The sequence below is a fragment of the Argopecten irradians genome, chromosome 3 (assembly GCF_041381155.1).
Source record: "Argopecten irradians isolate NY chromosome 3, Ai_NY, whole genome shotgun sequence".
NCBI lineage: Eukaryota > Metazoa > Mollusca > Bivalvia > Pectinida > Pectinidae > Argopecten > Argopecten irradians.
The window spans coordinates 6,948,002-6,973,997 of NC_091136.1; the positions used below are offsets into that span (position 1 = coordinate 6,948,002).

The following is a 25,996-nucleotide window of genomic DNA, read 5'->3' on the forward strand; positions in this document are numbered from 1 at the left end:
CCACAGAATTTCTGTATACATGTATATCCCAGATAGAGTTTTCCTCCTTATTATGAATCACCATTTAACACTTATCTACAACATTAACTACAATTTCCACATTCTGAAACCATGTTTATTTTGATATTGTTTGAACAATATTTCAGAATTTCATGTAAATCCCGTTTACTTGTTGAATGAAATTGCATCCATGGTATAAATAAATCCAAAACTGTCCATAGAGAGGTCGAAATTTCAAATCCCCTGAATTCAATGAAAGTTCTGGGGGCACCGATTTTTTTAACTGGCCTGGAAATCGCTTTTATATGCATTCATTTTAGCTAGATGCTTTCAAACAAATTGCAAGTCTATTTCATATGTCACATCAGACATTGAGAAAGAAATGTCCTTTTAGTAAAATCCGCTTAATATATCACTTAAATTGAGAAAAATAATATCCCTCTTTTGCAAAAAGAAAATAACCCTTGCAAAGCAGATCGCAGATGACCCTAACATGAGCTGGAGACCTCAAACTTGACACTTATGTAATGCAACCATGTATTTTGAATACCATCTTCTTTAGAAAGCGAAAGAACTTGTTTTATCTATATCTTAACCTTGGCTTGCGGTATTTACCAAATCAAACTGTCCCCAGGCTACATTGTTGAACATCAGTCAAATGATTGCAATTATGTGATCTGGGTATACCAGCGCGCCGAATACATCATATGGGGTCAGATTCATTCATCAAATAACTGCCTCTGCCCGGCTGGAAAAAGAACAACTGGAATGTGTGTTCATGTTACCTAATTTTGTATTACCTGGGCATCATGAATTTCATGCATCAACCAAATCCCAAACCTCTCCACAGTCATACAGTCGCAAATTCGTTGATTCTGTACTCTAATTATGATAGGTAAATACAGTTTCCATCTTGATGAGCCTGATATCATCAGGACACCTTCCCGATTAAGATGAGATTACAATGAAAATGCATATGATGGGATGTTTTCTAAGTATAATATCATGTTTACATTCCTAATATGTACATTTTCTTTTTGAAAAATCAAGACAATTAATAAGATATTTAAAATATCAAATACACTGTATGTGTCGAACGGTGAAAATTTTGAGATTGTAGGGTTCCTGTCATATGATGTTTAAACTACAAATGTACTTGTAATTAAATTTCTTGAAATTGTTAGTACTTTAAGCAAATATTATAGGCAAAAAACCTACAAAACATTTTGGTGCACCTTAACCGGAGGTGGGTGTATAGCTTAGACGAAATATCATCACTGATGAATTTAAAGCTAAAATTTGGGACAATTTTCATCTTTAAACTGGTGCTACATATATATTTTTGTAATATATAACTATACGCTGTAACGCTTGTGGTCATAATTTGAAGTAATTTATACTATATTGAAAAAAAACCTTCGGCAAAAATCAATAATATTTTGGTGGAGGCTTGGATGAAAAAGTGACCCCTGTCTTACACCTTTGAATTTTTTTTTTATTTTTGCCGTAATACAGGCCCCTTGGAATTTTTGGTTTTTAAAGCTAGTTTAAAGGTTGTCGCAAGTAGTGCTACAAATGACATCTGGTTTTAGTTAAATTGGTTCGTGGGCAAAATTCATTGTTCGTGAAAGAGGTCCTTTGGTTGAATCGGACAATTTAATATTTAAAGATGCAGCCGTCCGACAAAATCAACGATACCCGTCCATTTTGAACAATGAAAGTTGTTTAATCAAGGTCGAATCAAGGATATATATACATATAAAATCAATTCTTGTTTTTGGGGCATCATGTTTGTTTTTGTGTTAGATTAATAAACGAACAAAGCTCATGGACATAAGGACGGCCTCCCATGTATGTGTGTGTTTTATGTTGTGGCGAGGTGCGTGTCCTTGGGAGACTGTGGGTATAGTTATGTATGTGTCCTTTTGTATATCAATGCCCCTTTTATATATTGCTATAACACAGAAGCATAGCCGCGAAGAACCAAGCAACAACCTCACACCCGGTTTAATATGCCAACGGGTGAACCAGATCGTTCCCACTCCCGTTATGCTGAGCGCTAAGCAGGAGTAGAAACTACCACTTTTATAGACTTTGGTGTGTCTCGGCCAGGGGACAGAACCCAGAGCCTTCCTCACAGGGGCGAACGCTCAACTCAAGGCCAAAAGTGAGGCGGTGCCAAGGGAGGCATAAGGAAAGATAAAGTCAGTTAGGAAGAAGAGAAAAGATAAGGTCCTAAATTTAGTCGCCTTTTACGATCATGCAATAGGGCAGCAGGTACAATTCTAACGCCCTACCTGCAGGGCCCGCAATCGGTACTTCATTCCATATAGGACACAGTGCCACGGAAATTTTCGAGATGCAATTAATTATTTTTGATATTTTTTCTTGACGTAAATTTAGAAGCTCAAACTTTTCAATGGTGATAATAGTGTAAAGTCACTTTTGTAACTGAAGAAAAACACTAATTCGTTTGCTCCTGTAACTAGAACACTGACACGTCAGAAAGGCCCCGCTATGTGTCTGACGTGCTTAAGTGGAAAAGTAGTATTTTGACAACGAATTCTTCCGTGTTAGCTATATGTTGCTAATAAATAATTAATGTCAACATTAATTGGGAAACCGATGATGGTACATTATTATAATTCTTTGGAAAAAGTCTTCCAAGTATTTAACTTGAATCCTGATTCCAAGCTAACATTACATTAAGAGCAATTAACTCAAATAAATTTGACCTTGACCTTTGACTTAGTAACCTTGGCCCATGACCTTACCTTTGGACAGTCAACTCCTTGTTTAATTCTGAACAACTTTGCATCATAATGTTATAACAAAATGTTTATCAGTTAAGAGCAACAACATTGTGATTTTTTTAAATGTTAAAATCCAAGATGGCCGATTTTTTAATTTAATTTCAGCCTGAAAAATTACCAAGCAGATCTAGGATGGATGGGGAATCATCATGTAAAATATGGGGAAAATACTCCACTCCCTTCCATCATTAATGTGCAAAAGAAAAAAAAACCGGACAGACGGACGGACGGACAGACGGACAACCTGATTACTATAGGGCACCCGCATCTCGATGCGGGGGCCCTAATTACAATTTCCTAACGGTGGAGCATCGAGCGGAAACCATGGATTAATGTGTTTTGACAATTTTGAAGTCCCGTAACTCTTGCAAATATTGACAGATATTGACCATTATCGAACTCATCCGAGATCTCATTGATATATATTTTTTTGTTTGTTTGTTTGATTAATTAATGTCCTATTAACAGCTATGGTCATGTCAGGACGGCCTCCCATGTATGCGGTGTACTGTGTATATGTTAAGCGAGGTGCGTGTTTTTGGGAGACTGCGGTATATTCATGTTGTGTCTTCTTGTATAGTGGAGCTGTTGCCCATTTTCTAGTGCTATATCACTGAAGCATGCAGTCGAAGCAACACACTCCAACCGGTCACATTATATTGACAACGGGCGAACCAGTCGTCCCACTCCCTGTATGCTGAGCGCTAAGCAGGAGCAGAAACTACCACTTTTATAGACTTTGGTGTGTCTCGACCTGGAGACAGAACCCAGAGCCTTCCTCACAGGGGCGAGCGCTCAACCAAAGACCAAAAGTGAGGTGATATCAAGGGAGACGTTAGGCAGAATAAAGTATTTGAGGAAGAAAGAAAATATAATATCCCAAATTTAGTCGCCTTTTAAAATCATTCAATAAGGGGCAGCAGATAGACTTATAACGCCATACCTGCAGGGCTGAACTGCATCCTACCATCTCGGAACGTACGCCATAAGCGCTCTTGGCCATGAGAGCTAACATATGCATGCAAATGTTAGAATCGTGGTATGATAAACGTTTTAGGTTCTTGCAGAATGAAGTGGAGAATTGGGAGGCTATGGTCACAAATATAGGAAGAAGTTTATCACAGACAAATGGAGGGTTCCTCTATGCGTGAAGTCAGGGAAAGTCCTTGCACAAACTTGCTCAGAACATGTCCATCAGATTGTTACAAACAACAAATCACAGTCATGGCGTGCTTTAACACAGATGGTGACTATCTTCCACCTTTTATCGTTTATCCTGGCCTCACTTTTGGCCTTGAGTTGAGCGGCTGTGGGTCCTGTCCCCTGGCCGAGACACACCAAAGTCTATAAAAGCGGTAGTTTCTGCACCTGCTTAGCGCTCAGCATACAGGGAGTGGGACGACTGGTTCGACCGTTCAGTATAATGTGATCGGGTGAATGCAATCTGGAATGCGGACGAAACAGGGAAACAACTGAAAAATACACTAGTACAGGTGATACCAGCGAAAGAGTCGCGCTATGACATAATGTCGTTGGGCGTGTACTAGTAACAACCGGTCAAACATGACCATAATGGCCTGGGTCAATGCAAGCGGAGACCGCATGCCTCCCGTGGTATTAATCATAGGTAACACCTCCAAATTTATATTTGCGTAAGAACACCAGTGATACACCGGAGGGGGCCATTTGTAGTGTTCAGGAAAAAAGCATGGATGAACAATGATATCTGATCAATGGTTTCGAGAAAGGAGGTTGATTGATAACCTGGTAGATGGAAGTTTTTTCTCATAAACTATGGTGACGCCCGACTTCTCCTTTTAGACGGACATTGGTCCCAGGAGTCTTTTGGGTATAGTGAAGTTGGCGGAAGAAGAAAACATCCATATTTTAGCGCTTCCTCCCCATTCCACACATTATCTGCAGCCACTTGACCATCAGTCTTGATTCATTGGTTCGGAAGATTATTTAACTCAAAAGCTTTTTACTGGATAATAACACCTGGGACATAAATGCTACAAGGCAGTTTGACCAATTATCGCGTGCGGGCCCAGAGCGTTCAAAGATAATCCCATAATACATATCTTCACTCACATACCTGTGAAGCGTTTGGTCGAGGTCAATGGGCCATGAACACTACCTTACAGGTGTATATTTGACAAGGGTGTTTTACTTGCCCCGAACCGAGCGACTTGAAGACAATATATACTGAGATTATGTGGCGTAGCTTAAGCAATTGTTTACATGTCAGTTAACATATTATACACATTGTCATCAACTTATAAAGGAGTTGGCAATGAAGTCCTATCCTGACGATCGAAAGTACGTACGCAACAACATCATAGTTGCTGCTATATGCTGTATATCATCATGCATATTGGGGTTTAGCATACTTCCAGCACCCACGCCGCGACTTTGAGACGGTGTCAATGAGGATTATATACTGTTTACGCTGGCAGGTTTGGCCCCGTTATTTCTCTATGTGCAGGTAAGCAGCTAAAACTATGACAGTACTTTTAACCATTGGTCTTCTTGAGATACACGTTAAAACTTGTCTAAAATTGAGATGTACGCTTGACTTTTCAACATTGCTAGATATATTTTAGTATAGTAATTACAGGTAAAACAAGCAAACCATATTACACTCGGCAAATGAGGAATGTCGTGAAGAAGCGCATACACATGTACATGATACAAATAAACTACCTGTACATAAATAACAATAAAATATTTCGTTACATGCTAGTTACTAGTATATAACGATGAAGTTTTATTTTAGGGAGAGGCGATATGAATACATTGTATATACAAGAAAGATATATTTAAAATTGAAAATATACATGTACAGTATTTTATTTCATAGAAAGTCATTCAACATTCTATAATTAGTTAAAAAGTAATTATATTGTACATGTATATTTAGCCTTTTCGTCAATAATTGTGTTGATAAGTAACTGCACAAAATATTTATGGCGATACTTTCATGATTTATATAGTAAAATCAAGGTTATATGACATAAACTTTAGAAAATCAACGTAAGTTTGATTTTAAAATTTTGCTTAATTACGTTATATAAACAGTTTACGATGTGAAACTCGTTTATAGTGACATATTCTGATGTTCTTCCTTATTATTCTTATGAAGGTTATTAGGCGATACACCACCGTTAGTGGCCATTTTTCTTAAAAATGAAAAATAAATGTATTAAATTTGCATTCATCATAGGACAATATAACCTCAGACACAAATGATGGAACAGACTCTGCAAAAGATTTGTATCTAAAGAATCCGGAAGGCAGTAAAAAATAAAACAAGAGGCCCATGGGCCTTAACGGTCACCTGAGTTAGAATATATAATTAAACAAATAATGAAACAAATTAAAGACATATAAACACTATATGCTGGGCCTTGAAGTTGGTCAGTGATTATAAATTTGACTTTTTAGACAATGAAGAGTATTTGCTTCCATCAAACCTGTGAATTTAGAGGTATTTTTTAAAAATTTTAATCATTTTGACCCTGTTTGGTCCTGCCCCTCTGGTCCCCCAGGGGGTCATCGAGGACGGATATGGTTGTTAAAATGCTATTACTTAGGCTAATAATTCTAATCAAGTATGACTCATTTCCTACGAAAATTGGGCAAATAATGTTCACAAATATGTTTTTCCTATATAAACTAAAGTAAACTTGACCCCTCCCCAGGGGGTAAAGTGAGACCTTAGACCTTTCCATCTATAATTATTTGATTCTACTATATCCAGAATTTTAGAAGATATTTGAAGTTTTAGCCTATTTGACCCTTTTTTAGCCCCGCCCCTCTGCCCCCAGGGGGTCGGCCAGGACCAATGTGGATATGATATTTAAATGCTATCTCAGGCTAATAATTCTAACCAAGTTTGACTCGTTTCCAATGAAAATTGAACAAAACATACTCATAAATGTGTTTTTCCTATATAAACTATAGTAAACTTGACCCCCTCCCCAAGGGGAAACAGGAGACCCCAGGGTCATATAATTTACAATTTTTATAAAAAACTTTAAGACCTTTTCATCTATAAAGTGTATTTGTTTATACCATTTCCAGAATTTTAAAAGAATATTTTTGAAGTTTTAGCCTATTTGACCTTTTTTGGCCCCGCCCCACTGCCCCCAGGGGGTCGGCCTGGACCAATATGGATATGATATTAAAATGCTATCTCAGGCTAATAATTCTAACCAAGTTTGACTCATTTCCAATGAAAATTGAGCAAAACATGCTCATAAATGTGTTTTTCCTATATAAACTATAGTAAACTTGACCCCCTCCCCAGGGGGAAACGTGAGACCCCAGGGTCATATAATTCACAATTTTTGTAAAGGACCTTAAGACCTTTCTATTTATGAAAAGTATTTGATTCTACCATTTCCAGAACTTCAGAAGAAGATTTTTGAAGTTTTAGCCTATTTGACCTCTTTTGACCCCGCCCCTAAGGCCCCTGGGGGTCAGTCATAGAAAATTTGTTAATAGTATTAAATGGCCATCTCATACTGATAATTCTGACAACATTTGACTCATTTCCTATTACAAATGACCAAATAATGCGCAAAAATGTGTTTTCCCAATATAAACTTAAATAGTAAACTTAACCCCCTCCCCAGGCGGAAACTAGAGACCCCAGGTCATATAATTCACAATTTTTGTAAAGGACCTTAAGACCTTTCTATCTATGAAGAGTATTTGATTCTACCACATCTGTGAGTAGAGAAGAAGATTTTTGAAATTTTTACTCAATTTTACCCTTTTTGGCCCCTCCCACAAGCCCCCTGGGGGGTGGGGACCCTATAATTCACAATTTTGATTGGCCTTATGCCTAAGAAGGTTTCTGCCAAAATTTCGTTAAAATTGGTCTCAGCAGTTTTTGGAGAAGAAGTCGAAAATGTAAATTGTTTTACGGACATACGACGGACGACGGACGACGGACGACGACGGACCAATTCAAATCCGGTTTAGACAAGGTTTAACTGTACATATATTTACATGCGAGATACAAAACAACAGTGGATATTTTTATATGCTCGGTATTGATATTGTTGGTACCGTGGGACCAAACCAAAATTTCACTATTTATTATCTCCTCAGTTACACACCAATTGTTTGTTTGTTTGTTTGATTAATTAACGTCCTATTAACAGCCATGGTCATGTTAGGACGGCCTCCCATATATGCGTTGTGTTGCGTGTATTTAGTGCAAGGTGTGTGTTTTGGGAGACTGCGGTATATTCGTGTTGTGTCTTCTCGTACTAATTGTGATTTCATGTAATTTCTGTTGATTTCAATTACAGGTGTAGTGATGGTTGCCCACAAGCGGTTTCTCACCAGCGCGATTGACCCTATAGAAGGCAGAGGAGAACATCTAATCGACGTCCACAAACGTTATATACAGAACACTTTGGAACAACTGGTTTTACACGTTTCATCTTCAATTCTGCTCGCATCGTTTCTTTCACCGGATTCAATGACAATCATCCCTATACATGTTTTGCTTTTTGTCCTTGGTAGAGTGACGTTTTGGTATGGCTACGTAAAATCGCCGATAAAAAGAGCATTTGGATTCTTTATGACGTTCTTTCCAAGTATTATGTCATTGTTATACTGTGCATTTTGCTTCTGTAATTCAGGTCCCGCATTTGGTTTAAACGAAACTTGAATAATCAATAGAATTAAAGCATAGTATGTTTTGGCGACTACATTGTTATTGTACTCTCCATTGCTTTATTTAAGTTTGGACATAGCTTCATTACATATTTTATTACTTTGGTAATAGATATTAAGTGGGATTATGCTTCAACCAACAAGCACACCAATTATTGCAGGACACGATATGTTTGGATGCAGGGAATTATAAAATTAATGATGTAGATAAATTAAGAAATATCCTTGATGAAATAAAACCAAAAGTGGTACGGATGTGAAAAGGTGTTGGGGTCACCTGCCCGGCCACGTGGGCTTACATCCGGTAGATAATGTTATATATAACTTGTTTCGCAATCGATGTCAAATAAATTTTCAAATATGAAATTTACTTGTTTGTGTGCCTTTAAATATCTAATCCCTTATTTCCTTTATTATTCTGATTTTACCTCTTCTGTCGAGGAGAGAAGGTCATATGGTGTTTGTTAAGTATATAATCACCATGGCGTCAGCTTTGGCGATGGTGTAGGGGCAACAACGAACATGGATTTATGGATTAATATCGCTTTATGAATGTGGTGATGAGATTGACAAATATGTCAATGAAAGAAAATGCTTGTAACTTTTCTTTAAAACTGGCATTGAAGTCTACCTTAATATAGGATCAAATAGTTTAATAATTATGTATCTCGGCAATCATTTTAGGAGAACATTCGTAATGTTGGGGATTTAGCAACAATGTCATCACATTAAGCTCTAAGGTCTTTATCAAAAGCTACCAGAGGCGAGATATACTGCTCTCTGTGGTTTGCTTTATTAGGAATAACGTCTTATGAACAGCGAAGGTCATTCAAGGACGGTCTCCCATCTGTTCAAAGTGTTTGAATGTCTGAGAGGCTGTGGTAGATTCGTGTTGTGTCTCCAATGGTGGATCTCTCGCCCTTTTGATAATGCTTTTTTGTGAGGCATAGCGTCGAAAGCAACAGATAAACTTGTTGTTTAAATTCACGTCATATTAACAGCCAGGGTTATGTAAGGACGACCTGCCTTATATGTTGTGTTCTGCAGGTATTAAATGCGTGGTGCGTGTTTTGGGAGAATGCGGTATATTCGTGTTGTGCTTATTGTATACTATAGTGCTATATATCACTGAAGCATGCCGCCGAAGACACCAAACAACACATCCCACTCGGTAACATTATACTTACAACGGGCGCACCAGTCGTCCCACTTCCTTTATGCTGAGCGATAAGCAGGAACAGAAACTACAACTTTTATGGACTATGTTGTATCGGTCAGGGGACAGAACCTAAAGATTTCCTCATTGGAGTAAACGCTGAACCAAAGGCCAAATGTGAGGTGGTATCAAGGGAGACATTACGAAGAAGAAAGTGAGGTAATATCCTAAATTTAGTCGCCTTTTACGATCACATGCCATAGGCGCAGCAGGTACAATTATAATGCCCTACCTGCAGGGCCAATCGTGGTCATAAAGCAACAAACCGCATACATGTAAGCCCGTGTAAGGCCGTCCTTACATGACCTTTGTCGTTAATAAGACTTTACTAATTTAATCAAACAAAAATTATGACCACACAGATTCATTATCAGAGCTGTCGTTGTCATTGGAGGAAGCACTTCTGTCAGGGAACGGCTTTTCCAAAGGGTCAGACGGAAGGTACGCAGATACAGGGACGGCTTCATGGTTCAATGGGTAAATCCCACAACCTCTGAAGCCACTTTCAATGTTTCCTTGGTTACGCCAAGATCCCATGCCTGACGAAATCAGCCAGGGAATGTCCATTGGTCACAATGTTGCAAGCTGCAGAGCTAAGAAACTCTGAGCAAATGCGATTGTGTTGCTTATTAAATGGTCTGAAGACTGCTCTATCTAGCGTCTGCACAAAGTGGGTCGTGTGTGGCGAATATGATAATATTGCAATGTTTTCTCTCTGCGCCAGCTCTTGAAGGGCAATAGACTCGTGGGAACCATGGCCGTCAAGAAGAAGTAACTATGGCCTTTCAGGAGCACATTTTCAAACCAATGTTCTGCGACTTCATCGTTCATCCAAACACGTTCTTGGTATGTCCAAACAGTGTTTGGCGGAGCCTCGGCACAATTGAAGCTGTAGAGAGACTTGGTTGTCTTTCTCTGTACTATGAGCATGGGCGGCATTCTCTCTCCGGAGGCGTTGACACGTGTCATGATGGTATGTTGGATCGATCATTGCCCGCTCTGCCAACGACATTTTTAATCCCTTTCGCGCAACTTTTACGATCACCATCAGTTTCATCGCAGTTCCAGATACGTTTTGGAAAATTTCCAAATTAAGATCTCTTACAAACTTTACAAGATCTCCGAAGTAGTTCTGAACCACTGTGGGGTTAAGCACCAGGGCCCTGACGCTTCCTAGCCGTTCTGGCTTCCTTAGGTTAAGCTTCGGATGTCTTAGACGCAAACTGTCCCACACATGCTTTGACGGACTTGGCGTTCTTAAAACCCGTGATTTTGCCCTTTTACATAAAATTCACATTTTTTATGAAGCTGACGACGGGAAACTCCAAAGCCCTTTTCAGCACTTTTTGTTTTATAGTGTTGAAAAATCTTTTCTTCGATGTCGATAGGGAGGACACTGTTGCGACCACCTTTGGCATGAATGTTTTCCCCGACACCCTATCCCCCAATGTAGACCTTTCTACACCGAATTTTTCGGCAGCCGCCCGCACGGAAAGGGTTCCATCTTGGACAGCTTTTTCCTTATCTTCATAATTGTCCTTACAATCGTACTTTTAAGGCATCTTGCAAGAGAAAATTGCTTTGTATTATTAATTACTCAGCAATTATAAAAATTATGGATTATATCATTAAGAAATTTAAATATGGTATATGATATAGCCATTGAGTTTTTTGTTTTTTAGAAAGAAAATATAACACTCAGAACATCAAATAACATACAATGCATGTTTTCTCAAATTATAAAAGTCCGTATTTACCTTCCAACACGAAATACTTGGGCAGATAAATACGGACACTTTTTAATCTCATTGATACGTTGAAGATATTGTTATTTCAGTGAAAATTATGATAAACATATGATAAAGACATATTTTCGAGGCTATAAATGTTATGAAATATAAATTTAAATGAAGAGATTACCTGTCACCAAAGAAAACTGACCAAAGAATCAGGTTAAAAAATTTCTGCGCACTACACTCTATGACAGCGAAAAAGAATCCGGAAAATTCTAATTGTGTTTCAATTAACGACATGACCACGTGACGAAAAGGGGAATACCCTTTTAACAAACATCCGGTTCGAAACGCAGTGCACACGTTGCTATCAAACGGCAATTTGTTTGTGAGTAATTATGAAATAATTAGTCGTTTATGATCAGTAGTCCGTATTTTCCTTCCATCCGTACATCGTTCTATAGGGAACCACCACGATGCAGTCAATTGGCAAAATATATGCAAAATGTTCGTTAAAGCCACAATATTACCGATCATTCGGAGAGAGTTTATTGCTAAACACCAAGGTACAGTGATCTCCTGGAAAATTAAGCTAATTGAACCAGTTCTAGCAACATCGATGTCTAATAGAAGAACTATTGCCGTTTTTATAGTGTTGTTCTACTGAATTATGTCACTGGTCATATTATACAAAGTGAGTTAGGAATTAAAACAAAAATTAATATAATCATCAATCTCAAATTTAGTCGCCTTTTACGAATTATTCAATAAGGACTGCAGGTACAATTATTAAAGGGAGATTTGTTTTACTATTATCAATCACACACTACACACCATGAGCGAGTTCGATCACTGACTAATGACTATGGCCATGCTGTTCTATTTATTGAGATTAAACATGCGTGTAAGCCACAACCAATCACTGCCATGTTTTCAAAAAATGACGCATGCGCAAAAGAAGTTTAGTTAACGTTGAACGACTAAAGGAAATCGGTGGTTGAGTTCTGGTCGATAAGACATGCGCATTACAATTTTTTTGTTTCTGTGCACATGTGCACAACATGAAACTAAAGTAAGTAAGTTCGATCACACTTTAGTTTCACTATACGGTGTATGAAACGCCGCGCAACCAACCATTGGATGATGTTACAGATGTAAATAGAACATAATCAACCAACCAAGTGTTACCTCCTTTCCCCTAAAGTCATCTTCCTGTTTCCTCTCGTGCTAGACTATGACTGTAGCAGGATATATTTGATACATCACTATCCTTATGTTATATGAACATTAAACATTTCAGCTAAAGTTTGACAAAAACTCGTATAACTAGAGATATGCTGATTTTGTGGATTTTAGCTAGTTTGGTAGTAGATGCTCATTCAGGTAAGTGCTCGGCTTGGTTAATAGGTCTAACGTTCGTCTAACGTCCTATTACCAGCCAGGGTCATTTTGTGTGTACAATGTGTTCCGATGAATGAAGTCAATATGTTTTTGGAGGCTATGGTATATATTTGTGTTGTGTCTCCTTGCAATGCTGGAACCATCGTCCTTTTTGTATAGCTGTGTTACTGAAACATGCCGCCGAGGATACCGAAAAACACAAAACGCTCAGTCACACCAGTCTCGCTCACTTTATGCTGAGCGCTAAGCAGGAACAGAAACTACGACTTTTATGGTAAGGTAGAGGATATAATTTAGAAGCAACTATGACGATTATATTGATGTTTTTATTCGCCATAAAGCTAAGAATATAAGCGATATATATAGCAAATTGATCGTGATAATTTCTAGTTTCAATTTTACAAGTATCTAATTATCGGTAGTAAGTTGGTTTTACTGATAGTATTCATTCTTTTTATATAGTATGTCAACCAAGCCTGTGAGATTCATACGTCCCGGTACTAAGTCGACAACAGCATATAACGCACAGTAAATCAATCTGTATTATAAAAACCAATATCAAAACTCGTGTCATTTACTCATTATTGTCAATGCTTTGTGAACATCGCCTTCCGGTATTTCAACTGCTGTCTAAAACCATGTTTCGTATTCTACAAGTAATTATTAAAGTTATAGTCCAGCACTCTGCCGAGTAAACTAAACTTTGCGTATTTAATTACCGGACTAAACATTCATTATTTGATATATACATTACACTTATGTCGTTGTCACCGGATGTTTCATCTTGGGAGGGATGAGGCGTTTTTAAGTGGTTCTTAAAGTCGTGACCACTTCACTGTCCATGGTGACCATTTTGATAAATATATATGCATTTAATCTGAAATGAACAATAGGCCCGCTGGGTTTTTTTCCGAATAAATGACTGGATACCAAATGAGGAAGAACAAATGAACAGAGAACCGGACAGGAAATTATCATGGAAGCCCAGCATGAGATGCGGGGTCTTCGTAAGGACCAATATGCATATGTAAATTAGTTTATCATTTATCAAGTGGAATCTTTTGCGGAATCTGATATTAGTGAAAATGTAAATATAATTCATTACAAATCAATGTAACAGTACATATATGCTGAATTAGCGTTTGCTATTACGATTCCAAATTATTTATTATCATTATTGAATAAATCATCATTGAAATGACTTTTAGCTTATGTCACACATTGGCGTCCGTTCGTCAACAATCGACTTACAAACTTCGAAAATCAAACATAGGTCCACACTCATATATGGAGTGGAAGTATCCCTATGTGGTGGGGATTCAACATTGTACAAATGGGTGTGTCGATCCCCAGGGGGTCTGAAGGGCAGCCAAAGAGGCCAATTTGGTTATTTCTTTATAAACGACGTCTTCTTTAAATCGAAGCATTTGGAAGCACTCATATTGTAGTAGGAGCATCCCTACGGTGAGTGCGGATTCAAAATTTTACAAACGGTTGGGCTGACCCAAAGCGGTTTCAGAGGCGGGACAAACGGGGCCAGTTTGGCTATTTCCATCTGAACGACTTTTATCAGAAATTAAGCACAGGATATTACAGATATTTATGGTTTATACTATGTTTACTATTACCATTCAGTGGGTCCTGGTACATCACTTCGCTTATCTCCTCCGGAAAGAATAGTCTTGAGGGAAGAGGGTGAAATGTTACAAAATATCAACTGCACAGCCGAATGTGAACCCACGTGCTCCTTTGTTTGGACCAAACCCGACAAAACGATTTTGACAGAATCCTCTGTCTTATCACTGGGAACAGTGGACAGATCACAGACTGGAGTATACAGCTGTAACGCCAGGAATATTGACGGAGAGTCAGTTATTCCTCTCTTACTTGTTGTTAACCGTAAGTGATTGGTCTCCCTAACACAAAGCGTATGTTGTATTCAATTTTGTATTCTTACCCTATCTATGACACGGAGCGAGACCAATATAAATCGATCTGTATCCAATTCAGATTGTTTTATTTTAACATTTAAAATGAATAGTAAGGCAAAGTAAGGCTAAAGTCGGTAAAATGTTGTTGATATATCCAGTGTAATATCTTAATAAATAAAAAAAAAAACATAAAAGATATCCTGTCAAAATCGCTCTGCAAGTGAAGAAGTTAATTTATATTATAGAAATCCTAAAATGTCCTCCCGGCTGGCTATATCCAAGCAGCCGCCTCGCTTTTAAAGATTTAAATTTTGAAATGTGCTAAATTTACACGGGGCTTTTTCATAATTCCAATTATCAAACCTGGACAACGTAAGCAGAACTGGACTTTTGGAAGGCCAATGGACGCATTTAGACTAGTTTTCTTTGCCCAACTATTCACATTAACTGCTGTGAAGTTAATAAATAATAAAACCACAAAGAAATGCATTGTGAATATTGAGTATTCTGTGGGAAGCGCAGTTTCAAAATTTTAAGTTTATCTATTTTCACGAAAGCAAACCTAGTTAACATTATTTTCAAGACTCATGTCTTTTGATTGCAAGTTGAACAAAAACACTAAACATTAAATCATTCGATTTTTCAGTAAAAGCTCAAGCACCAACAATTGCGATAATGCCAGCCCAGACTGTTCACTATGTTGGCAGCACTGTGACCTTAACCTGTGCTGCTGAAGGTTACCCTCCAGTGACGTACGAATGGATGTGGAATGGCGTATTATTCAGCCAAGGCCCTGAACTCCAGCTGCCAGATGTTGACTCTGAACAATCTGGAACTTATATTTGTGAGGTTATGAATACCTTTAACGGTAACATCAATAGACAGTCACGATCAGTTAACATCACGATAATAGGTAACGTAATTATTAGTGTTATAATAACCTTTAGTGTTATCATATTCATTGGAAAATGTTATAAGAAACGTGATTGAAAAGTGCTAGACTTGGTTTTGCGTCACATGAGAATGGCCAATCAAATTTTCTAACTATATGGTTCATCACTCGGGGGCCATAAGAGCTAACATTAACTAAAACTTCAAAAAAAAAAAAAGTTCCTCTTAACTTATTTATATGATGTAATACACAAATTTTGAATGGCCCTGAAATTCCTTATCCTCCCAAGCGGATAGGGTCAAGTTTACGTTTTATTAAAAAATGTTAACATTATTATTATATTAACGTCCCATTAACAGCCACGGTCACCCATATGGTCAATGTTTTGCGATGTCTTATTGACTTATAGTATTTCGAGGCAAGCCTACATTGTTTATATAGGGAAACATATTTTTGAGAAATATTTGTTCAATTTCCTCAGAAAATCAGACGACCGTGGTAGGATTTATCAGTCTGAAATAGCATTTATACCATTGTAGCCAGATTGGTTCCAATTGACCCCATGGATTCAAGACGTTGGGTTATCAATGACTATAATTTCAAAATATTATTTTCAACCCATAGGTATGGTGGAACCAAGTACACTTGATATATTTACTATTTATAAGTGTCGTAGCATTTACAAAAAAGGAGAAGGTATGTTAAGACTCGAATATGGCCCGAAATTAATTCTCCAGTAAAGAACAACATATTTTGCCATATAACAGTTGAATACATTTGCTAACACATTACATCCCGTAAATATCCCGCATGTGCCAATTATGTTCCTTAGGACGTCATCAACATGCAGTTTCCCGCCATTTTTCACAAAAATCCTTGAAAAATCATACTTTTTGAGTGGTTTTCTCTAAAAATGAATGTAGCCGCCTTCGTGGAGCAGAAAGGGATTTTCACACGTTGTGTATCGTGTATTTACGCATATCCAAGGTGGCGACCAAATCCATTTCAAGCCTTTTCTAACCTAAAGATGATGAATTTCTAGCGTTAGAATCAGAGTTAATATTTTTCGGCCTGCAAAATTAAGGCCAAATACTAGTCTTATCATATCTACTCCTTTTAGGAGTCAATATACACATTTATAATATTTATTTAATTTGTCTAGTTGTCTAAGAAATTAGTAAAGCTTTGTAACAACTATTAGCATGAGTTGGCATTTTGATATTATAGTTTCATTGGCCATGGTCTTTGAAAATATATAATGCAGTTTTGAAACGGTTGTGACCTGTAAAGGGGATTCTGCTGTATATGTGTTTTGTAATAGTCGATTCGCGTAACAACAAATAACGTGTATGATTTGGAAGACGTTCGGATACTCATTGAATGTACTTTTTTTTTTCAAAAGATCAAATACAAGAAAGGCCAAGAATACCCATTGATCCAATGGTGAATATCCGTCTCATGAACAACAAGGCGACCTTGACCTGTTCTGCAGACGATGATCCAGACTATATATGGCTATTAGACGGTGTACAAGTCAGCACTTCACCAGAGCTGGACATCAGCAAGGCATCGGGAACATACGTGTGCATAGCCACTGTCATTAGCGGGAGAAGATTCGTCCATGGAAACAGGTCTATCGGTGTTACTTTTGGTAAGCTTATTAGTTATCTTTAATATTCACTAATACATTCTAGTTTACCATCCACATTTGGAATTATCGCTGCCGGTTGGTTTCCTTAATTGTGATCGGTTGTTGCTTTTAGCTTTAGCGTTGTCCTTCCGTTGATTTGAAAATGTTTCGCCTTCTGTTGAGAGCTATATCATTATTTATACAGTGATGTAGCACTAGTAAAAGGACAACAATTCCATTATGCGAGACACAACGCGAATATACCGCAGTTTTCCAAAACTCACATTACATACATGGGAGGCTCTCCTTGTGTGACCATGGCTGTTAATAGGACGTTAATTAATCAAACAAACATACATTGGTTAGTTGATTATTGTCCTTACGTCCTATTAACTGACAGGGCCAATTAAGGACGGTCCACTTGTATGAAGTGTGTTTACGAGAATGTATTTATATTTTTGGATACTGCGGTATATTCATGTTTGTCTCTTTAAAGATACGTATTCTAAATTTAGTCGCTTTCTACTATCATGCAATAGGGGCAGCAGGTATCATTTTAACGTCCTACATCCAAGGGAGCAGTAGGCACAATTCTAACGCTCTACCTGCAGGGCACAAAGTGATCACTCAGTAATTCAGAAAATTTCCACTTAGCACGCAACATAATATCAAATTATGTAACATAAACTGTTGTAAACGCTGCATAGTTATATGAATTTTGATGCATATTCAAAGCTTACCTGGTTTATTACTTGTTGTGGTTTCGCCTTTAAATATGAAAACGCCCACTTCTCTGATGTACAGAAACGGCACCAGTTCCAAATGATGGAATCTACATAACCGGTGCAGTTCTCATATGCATATCAATTTTCCTGTTTGTTGTGACCATTGGACTTGGAATATTCATAACCCGTATGTATAGATAAATATTTACTTATTTGATAGTTCAAATGATTCTTCTTAAAGCTATATGTGCTGTTAATTTCATGCCAACGAATAATGTTGTTTACCACCAAAACTTACCTGTATTTTGAGAAGTACAATACAATACTACAATGCATAGGTGATTAGTTTTTGTAAAGTGAGTTATGTAGATGATTTCATCTAAACATATATCGAGCATACAGACAAGAAAAATGCAAAACCATTGTATTATAACTAATATCTATAAGGGATCATACAGTTTTGTCTATGCCTTTGAATTATTTTCACAGCTGTATTTTCAACAGGTCTTATGGGTTTCAATAGATTAATGAGGAAAAAATAGCTTGTCAAAATACAAACCAATGACTTTCATAAGATTTCGAAATGATTGTAAATGAACACTTTCCTGATTCTATTAAATTCCTTTTTCAATAAGTTATTGGTTGTGATAAATTAGAATAAGTAATGTTTTAAAGAAAGGTATTATTGCGTACTTCGACATTTATACGTATAGTAGATAGTTGCGTATAGAAATGTACACGTATTGATAATATAACTAACATACTATGTTTCAGGTTACAAAAGACTGCCGTGGTTGTAAGTAATTTAATCATGCATGTTTATGCGTTTGTTTTAATGTAGAATAGAAAGGCGGTGGTATGAAAGATTACTTTTCAATTTATCCCATTAGGACAAGGTTTATACCCAATTGTATGACAATATAAGAATATGGTTTAACAGTGTCATTTAAGTGACATTCAAATCTGATATGACGTGTACTGGGACATCAACAAAAAATGTTGCAACAGTTTGATGGTTTTCACACTTTAATATCACTTTAATGTCTAGGTGGCGAGTTTTAAATAAATGGTTGTGAAAAATTTGCCCATCTCTTATTACACAAGTATACTAGTTAAATGTAGTTTTAATAACCATAAGTCATAATGATACTGGGACCCAACTAGGAGTCGTGATTGTCTGCTGTGCGTCCAGATTTCCGAACGTCTGGAGCTGTTTACTGATATTTCATGATTTTGTTGTTTTGTTTATGCTAGGTTTACACTATGTTCCCGGCGATCACGGTAGCCCCGTTTGCCCGAAACGTGGTGCGCCGTGGAATTTTTGGCTATTTTTGTCTCTGTATTCAAGTTGAGCTAGGTCTTGTGAAGTTTTGCCACGGTCTTTTACGGATTACGTCATGGACCGTGGATATACGGGAAAGTGCTGTTCCGGGAGATTAAAGGTACACTACGGCTTTAGCACGGTCTATCAAGGATACCACTACGTTCTCACTAGGCCTGTTACGATCTGATGAGGTCTGCTACGTTTTACACGTTTTGATCAAGCTCCGATACGTTTTTCACGGTCCGCCAAGGCTTACTAGGAATGAAAGTCTGATACCGGGATTTTTTTTAAGCAAATGAAACAACATTTTTTGCCGAAAATGTCATTTCAAACACATTTTAATTACAAATTATATTTGGTATGAATATATATAAATATTATAGCCAAGTGTTTTTACGCCATTGTTTTCTGTAATTGTTAATCACTTAATCTGTCTTTTGCAATAATAGCTTTTGTATAATTTGATGGTTTTAATGTGTTTGATAATGACTATTTCTGTTTAATAATACAAATAGTCCATGAAGTAGCAAATATGTACCAGGCCAGGCAATGATACTTCATCAGATATTGGTTGCAACGTAAGACCGTAATAAGACGTAACACGCCGTATCACGTCGGGCTTTCAATCGCTACAAGCCGTGATGTGCCTTCACAGAACGTATCGAAACGGTTATCATCCACCTTAGCTTGCCGTCAAAACCTTGACAAAACGGCACAAAACGTGCAGCCCAATCTGCATCAACCGTGATAAAAACGTGGAAAAAAACGCAACAGAACGTCACAAAACTTGAAATCACCGTTAGATTCCGGGAAACGTGCTTGCTGCCCGTTCCACCACGGACCGTCTGGAAGTTTTGTTACGGCCTCGCACGCATTGTTACGTTTTGTTACGTCAATCCTGTTTTATGACGTCCTGTGGCGTTTACCATCTGTACCGTGACTGCCGTGGCAAATTTTTGACAGTTTAAAAATCTGGCACGGCATCCACGGTAATCACGACCGCTCACGTTTGTCTATCACGTCCTTCTGCGTTGTCTCAAGTTGTCTCGCGGTCACCGCGTTTTGTCCACGGTGGCCCGAAACGGGGCTGCCGTGGCCGCCGGGAACATAGTGTAAACCTAGCATTATGTGGAAATAATGTGTTTCGTGAGTTGCAAACGATTATTTTCCGAATCATGGTTACTGCTAGGGTTCCAGTAGGCGTTAACATAAATCAAACAACAATAAATAAGAACTTTCTACCAAGCGAATCCTTCTATGGATATACAGGAAACAGATGGATGGTCATTGTTTTGGTTTTTCAGTCATAAAAAACTACCAGACGCAAGTGTGGATCATCCCATAACCACGGAAGGTAAGTTTATGAGTTATTCTTACTCGAAATCTAGATTATGTTTACCTATATATTCTATATATTTTGCCATTTTAGGTCACCTAATACCAAGTCTCAACTGACCTATTCTAATAGCCTTTTGTCCGTCGTCGTCTGTCGTCCGTTGTGTGTTCGAAAAAAAAATACATTTTCGACTTCTTCTCCAAACCTGCTGAAGCAATTCAATGATTTTTTTCACAAACCTTCTACGGCATAAATCCTATAAAAATTGACTAAATTTTCTAAAAAAAAATCTCATCTCGCAGATTTGATAGAATAAAATAGATTTCATAGATTGAAAGTTCTTCCTTTTAAAAATTGAATTTCATGTCCCTGGGGTTTAAAAAAGGGCAAATTAGCTAAAATAAAAAACAAATCCCTCTAAATTCACATATGGGATGGAATCAAACATTTGCCATAGATTAAAGAATCACATTGATTCGGAATCATATCACTGAAAATCTTTTGTATCTGATCTCAGATGACCGTTAAGGCCCGTGAGCCTCTTATTTATTGAACATACCTGATCTTATGTATTGATGGGTTATTCAAGCATTTTACACACTTATTGGTAATTGTCAGCTATTTTGATTTTATCTTTGGATGGACACTTTAAAAAGTATCGAAAGCATATGATGGGTATAGGTTGTACTTTTTATCTTCAAGATTAATGGCACCAACAGTTTACAATGCAAGCTTTATTTCAGATCAGAAAATGTTTAAACAGTCAATTGTTTCTTGTTGCTAGGCTTTCACGTCATAATTTAGCATGATTCCTATTGTACACTTAAGTTCCGTCCAGTATCATTACTTTGAATATACATGTATATGATATATGTTTTGGTTAGATTGACGTCTTGTGAAAACACAAAAATAATTTTGCTGTATAATGATATACAATTCGATTAAAATACAGTTGACCTTTTTTTTTACTTTGTTTGATCTGACAGCATCCCATTGGGGATCGCGTTCTAGTGACCATTTGAATATGGTCAATGTAAACTCGAATCTTGGAAGTGAATTTTAGGGAACGATATAGTTTGAAAGAGCTGTGAATTATTTTCGTGTGTGAAGTCATCTCTCCTCAATGAACACAAAAAGTAACATGTATATTTATACTGGGACGACATATCGTTTTCAGTTGATTCAGCTAGATGAAGAACATGCATTTGAACTACAGTACAGATAGTTTAAAGGTCACCAGAACGAGGAATGTTTTAGATCCTTTATCAAATAGAGTGATATTACGGATCTGTTTATTATACAGATTGAATGCTTGCGTGGTTCATTAGTCTAGGTTTCTCCGAGACTTTCTTTCTATTTTCATTTTTATTTGACTTTTGTTTTACTCTTCAGTCTCAAGGCCTGAGGAAATCAGAGAGTATGTATCCTTAACAGTTTATTCAGATCAAACTAATATGATAGACTATAAGTAATCTGTTGATGAGACGCGCCACAATAAAAATTGAAACACAAAACCGAAACATCGAGTGTTCATTATTATAAACGAAATATATTCCTGAACTACTTGCATATTATATATATCACTGACTTTGTTTCACACCATACATTTTCCAGCTATGACCAGCTAGACACGTATGCCGTATTCGGACCGTCCGAGTACGATTTAATCGGGAATCCAAACGGTAAGTTAAATTGGGCCGATGCAATTTTCTTCATTGCCATTTGAGATAAAAAAATGTACTGAGCCTGCCCTTAACATTGTGAATGTCCTAGTCTCGGTTATAAATGGAACAATGATGTTAGGCCCCATCAATCAATCAATACTGCATATCAATCAACAGTCGCATGCGATTTAATTTTGCGATCCAAGTAAATTTGCGAAAGTTGATGTCCGCATCTGTATCAATTGATATGGAATTCATTTAAATACGCGAATGTTAAAAGCTTCGGGAACTTGTTTTGAAAATGGAAATCGCGCGAATTAGTAGCCGCGAAAGAAATTCGGTTTACAGTACCAGCGTTACATTTATTTGCTACTTTATGCATCACGTGCACCTGTATATTGAAAAACGTATTTTGCTCACCGTTTCAGGAAACCTCCAAAACAGCATTTTGGCAGCAGAAGGGTACGTAACATTTGGCTGCTCACACATTTGGAAGTCATTAATAGTCCCAAAAAGAACAGGTTTCAGATTGGTAAAAACATTAGAGATGCATTATGGGAAAACATTTCATTAGTATGCAAAAATCTGTAAAGTTAATCTTAAACCTAACTTCCAAGTAAAGAACGCGCAAGTCAGTAGATGGTTATTGTTAATCATTAGAGAAACATTCACTGGTTTTGTCGTTTTTATCTCAATGTGACCTGGTGACCATCTGTCAGAAATCTTCCGTCCGTCGTTCAGAGCTACGCCATTGCAGCTAGTGGGTGTGTTATTCGTTGTCTTTTAGCAGTATGTATCAGTGAAATAGCACTATCAATAGCATTGATCTGGTTTCCAAGGAGAATAAACGTACATACCAGTCCCAAATAACAAAGACAATCCAACATATCCCAATCAGACTGTTCTGAAATATCTATTAACAGACGGAAAGTTAGCCAACTCATTATCCATCAGGGTCGAATTGAGGACTGAAAATATGTTCTTCCCTTTGAAATTGTCATTATCATTTTTTAGTCCGTTTCTTTCCTGTTGTCCTAGATGCAAATGGAATGAAATATTGATATTTATCTATCGTTTTATCTCAAGTAGTTTTATAGTTACCTTCATTACGTGTTAAAACAACTTTTTGTTACAGACAATACGAAAGCCTGCAGGGGAGATCGGGGCCGACATACGAAGTGCTCCATGCTGACGGACCTGGGTAGTACATCTGAAAATATATTCTTTGCTTTAAAATTTTAATTATCCATTTGTTTTAATCGAGGATTAAATGGATCCTTCCATTCAAATCTTCATATTCGCTTAGTGTGTTTCTTCGTTGTCTTAGATGCAAATGAAATAGTGTCATTTATCTATCATTTTTATCTTCATTCCGTATCAACACATTTTTCTTGTTACAGACAATACGAAAGCCTGAAGGGGAGATCGGGGCCGACATACGAAGTGCTCCATGCTGACGGACCTGGGTAGTACATCTGAAAATATATTCTTTGCTTTAAAATTTTAATTATCCATTTGTTTTAATCGAGGATTAAATGGATCCTTCCATTCAAATCTTCATATTCGCTTAGTGTGTTTCTTCGTTGTCTTAGATGCAAATGAAATAGTGTCATTTATCTATCATTTTTATCTCCATTCCGTATCAACACATTTTTCTTGTTACAGACAATACGAAAGATTGCAGGGGAGGTCGGGGCCGACATACGACGCGCTCCATGCTGAAGGATCTGTGTAGTTCTTAGAAAATAGATTTTAGGGTCCGGGTTTTCGATTATTCAGTGCATATGAACGTTCTTACAACAGCTGGTGTCCACTTAAATTTTTTAAGAAACTTCTCTGAACATTCAGACTTCTATTTGAATGTGGAAAATAAGTCTACGTTAAAATTTGAAATTTCAGTCATTTTGTCATCTTTTGGCCCGCTCCTTAGGCCCCTGAGGGTCAGTCATGACCTTCTTGGCTATGTTAAGATGCTACAGTTCTATGGCTAATGCTTCTAACCAAGTTTGACACATTCCCTTTGGAAATTGAGCAAATAATGCCCAAAAACGTGTTTTCCCTATAACTTTGGTAAATATGACCCCTCACCAGAGGAAAATCTGAGACCCCTGACTTCATATCAGGTGACCTACAGATCTGGATTTTTATTTTCACTTTATTTCAAATTATGGATAGCACTCCTCTTGTATTAGTAGCATTCTTATGGGATGAAGATTCAAAGTTTTACAAATGGTGAGGCTGATACCGGGGCCTGAGGTACGGGGCCAATACAGGGGGTCAATTTGTCTGATTCCATCAAAGATGCATTGATGAAGCATTGAACTGGCAACATTCCTATGCTTTGTGATGGGGCACATTAAAATTGTATATACATGTCTATACACTTAGGTCAGGAAAAAGCACGTGTCCATGTAGAGTTGAAAATATAAAAAATAAGAATCAACGACCTTTCTTTAGTACTTTCGCCATTTCTTCCTTATAAACCATGCACATTGATCACATAATTTCAATAAGAGTCATTCAATATAGACCTACATTTTATCCAAATAAGAGATCGATAAATGTATATGAAAAATCATTACTTATCTGCTTTAATGTATTAAGCAAAAGGAATCTATTTTGTTACATTAACTGATATGTATTGTGTCTTATTTATTAACATTATAAAATATACTTTATGGAATTAGCAATATACAGATGTTACGAAAAAAAATATTTTACACACAAAATATTTTACACACAGAGAGTGAATAAAAATATATTTTACTTATTCAAAATTGATCGTCTCTTATTTGAAATATTGAAACAGATTTTGGAAACTTGTATGAAATAAAAGAGTTGGTCACTATCAGACATTCGTAAAACCATTGATAATGGAGTAAGCTCTGATCAAATAACTTAGTTATGTCGTCGTTGTACAACAGGCATCGGTATAGTACATCTTCAAAAAGATCGAGATAATGGGAGTTGTACGAGGTTTTGGCAACCTAGGAGGGCGATAATGACCTCATGACCTCTTTTGTGATCGTGCAATGGGGGCAGCAGGTACTATTAGAACCGAAACGAATTTCAAACGCAGGCGTGATAAAGTAGGCAGGTCAAACTTTTTTCATGAGATTTAACGCAAGAACAGTTGTTCTTCCCAAGGAAACGAGAACACAATTTCAATTTCGCCACATGAAGTCTCGTTAGTATTGAACGCGTCTTCGAAAATCCCATCGTGTAGAAATTCACTCGGTAGGTATTTAACTGATTCCAATCTTATCAAAATAAGGATCCTTACAAGCACTCCGTTTGATTGAGGATCTGGCAACACCCCGTAAGGGGTCACGTTCAAGTGACCTTTTACCACTTGTTTCACAGATTTAATGCATTTTGCGGAGTGTGACAATAATGGTCTGTGTGTTTTAAGCAGATTAAACTGATACTAAGCGCGTCCCGTCTTAGGCAATCATCATTGGTGTGGTCTTTGTCTCCGTCTTCTTGTCTTCGCCTTCTTTATCCCTCACCCGTACTCCAATGTGATTAACATACTTCTAGGTAAGTGAAATTGAAGCCTAAAAAGGGAAGGGGCGCTTATAGGGATGGGGCGCATATAGGGATGGGGCGCTTATTGGGTCGCATACGTATTTATTAAGTT

The 25,996-nt window shown here is 37.3% G+C and overlaps 1 protein-coding gene and 1 pseudogene across 4 annotated transcripts; both read left to right on the forward strand.

Moving 5' to 3' along the window:
* Positions 1–4,955: 4,955 nt before the first annotated feature.
* On the forward strand, positions 4,956–8,874 carry LOC138319887 (transmembrane protein 79-like; annotated as a pseudogene).
* Positions 8,875–12,673: 3,799 nt separating this feature from the next.
* On the forward strand, positions 12,674–24,799 carry LOC138317431 (carcinoembryonic antigen-related cell adhesion molecule 1-like). Of its 4 annotated transcripts, none has more exons than XM_069259094.1 (13): positions 12,674–12,836; positions 14,490–14,753; positions 15,432–15,698; positions 17,080–17,328; positions 18,112–18,219; positions 18,807–18,828; positions 20,661–20,710; positions 22,085–22,109; positions 22,307–22,374; positions 22,785–22,818; positions 23,492–23,557; positions 23,757–23,822; positions 24,022–24,799. In XM_069259094.1, the coding sequence occupies exons 1-13, from the start codon at positions 12,788–12,790 to the stop codon at positions 24,089–24,091; spliced, it is 1,338 nt and encodes a 445-aa protein (XP_069115195.1). In that variant the 5' UTR covers positions 12,674–12,787; the 3' UTR covers positions 24,092–24,799. The 4 variants fall into 4 exon arrangements, with proteins under 4 accessions (XP_069115195.1, XP_069115196.1, XP_069115197.1 ...); XM_069259097.1 differs by lacking the exon at positions 12,674–12,836 and adding an exon at positions 12,886–13,128; XM_069259095.1 differs by lacking the exon at positions 23,757–23,822.
* Positions 24,800–25,996: the final 1,197 nt, after the last annotated feature.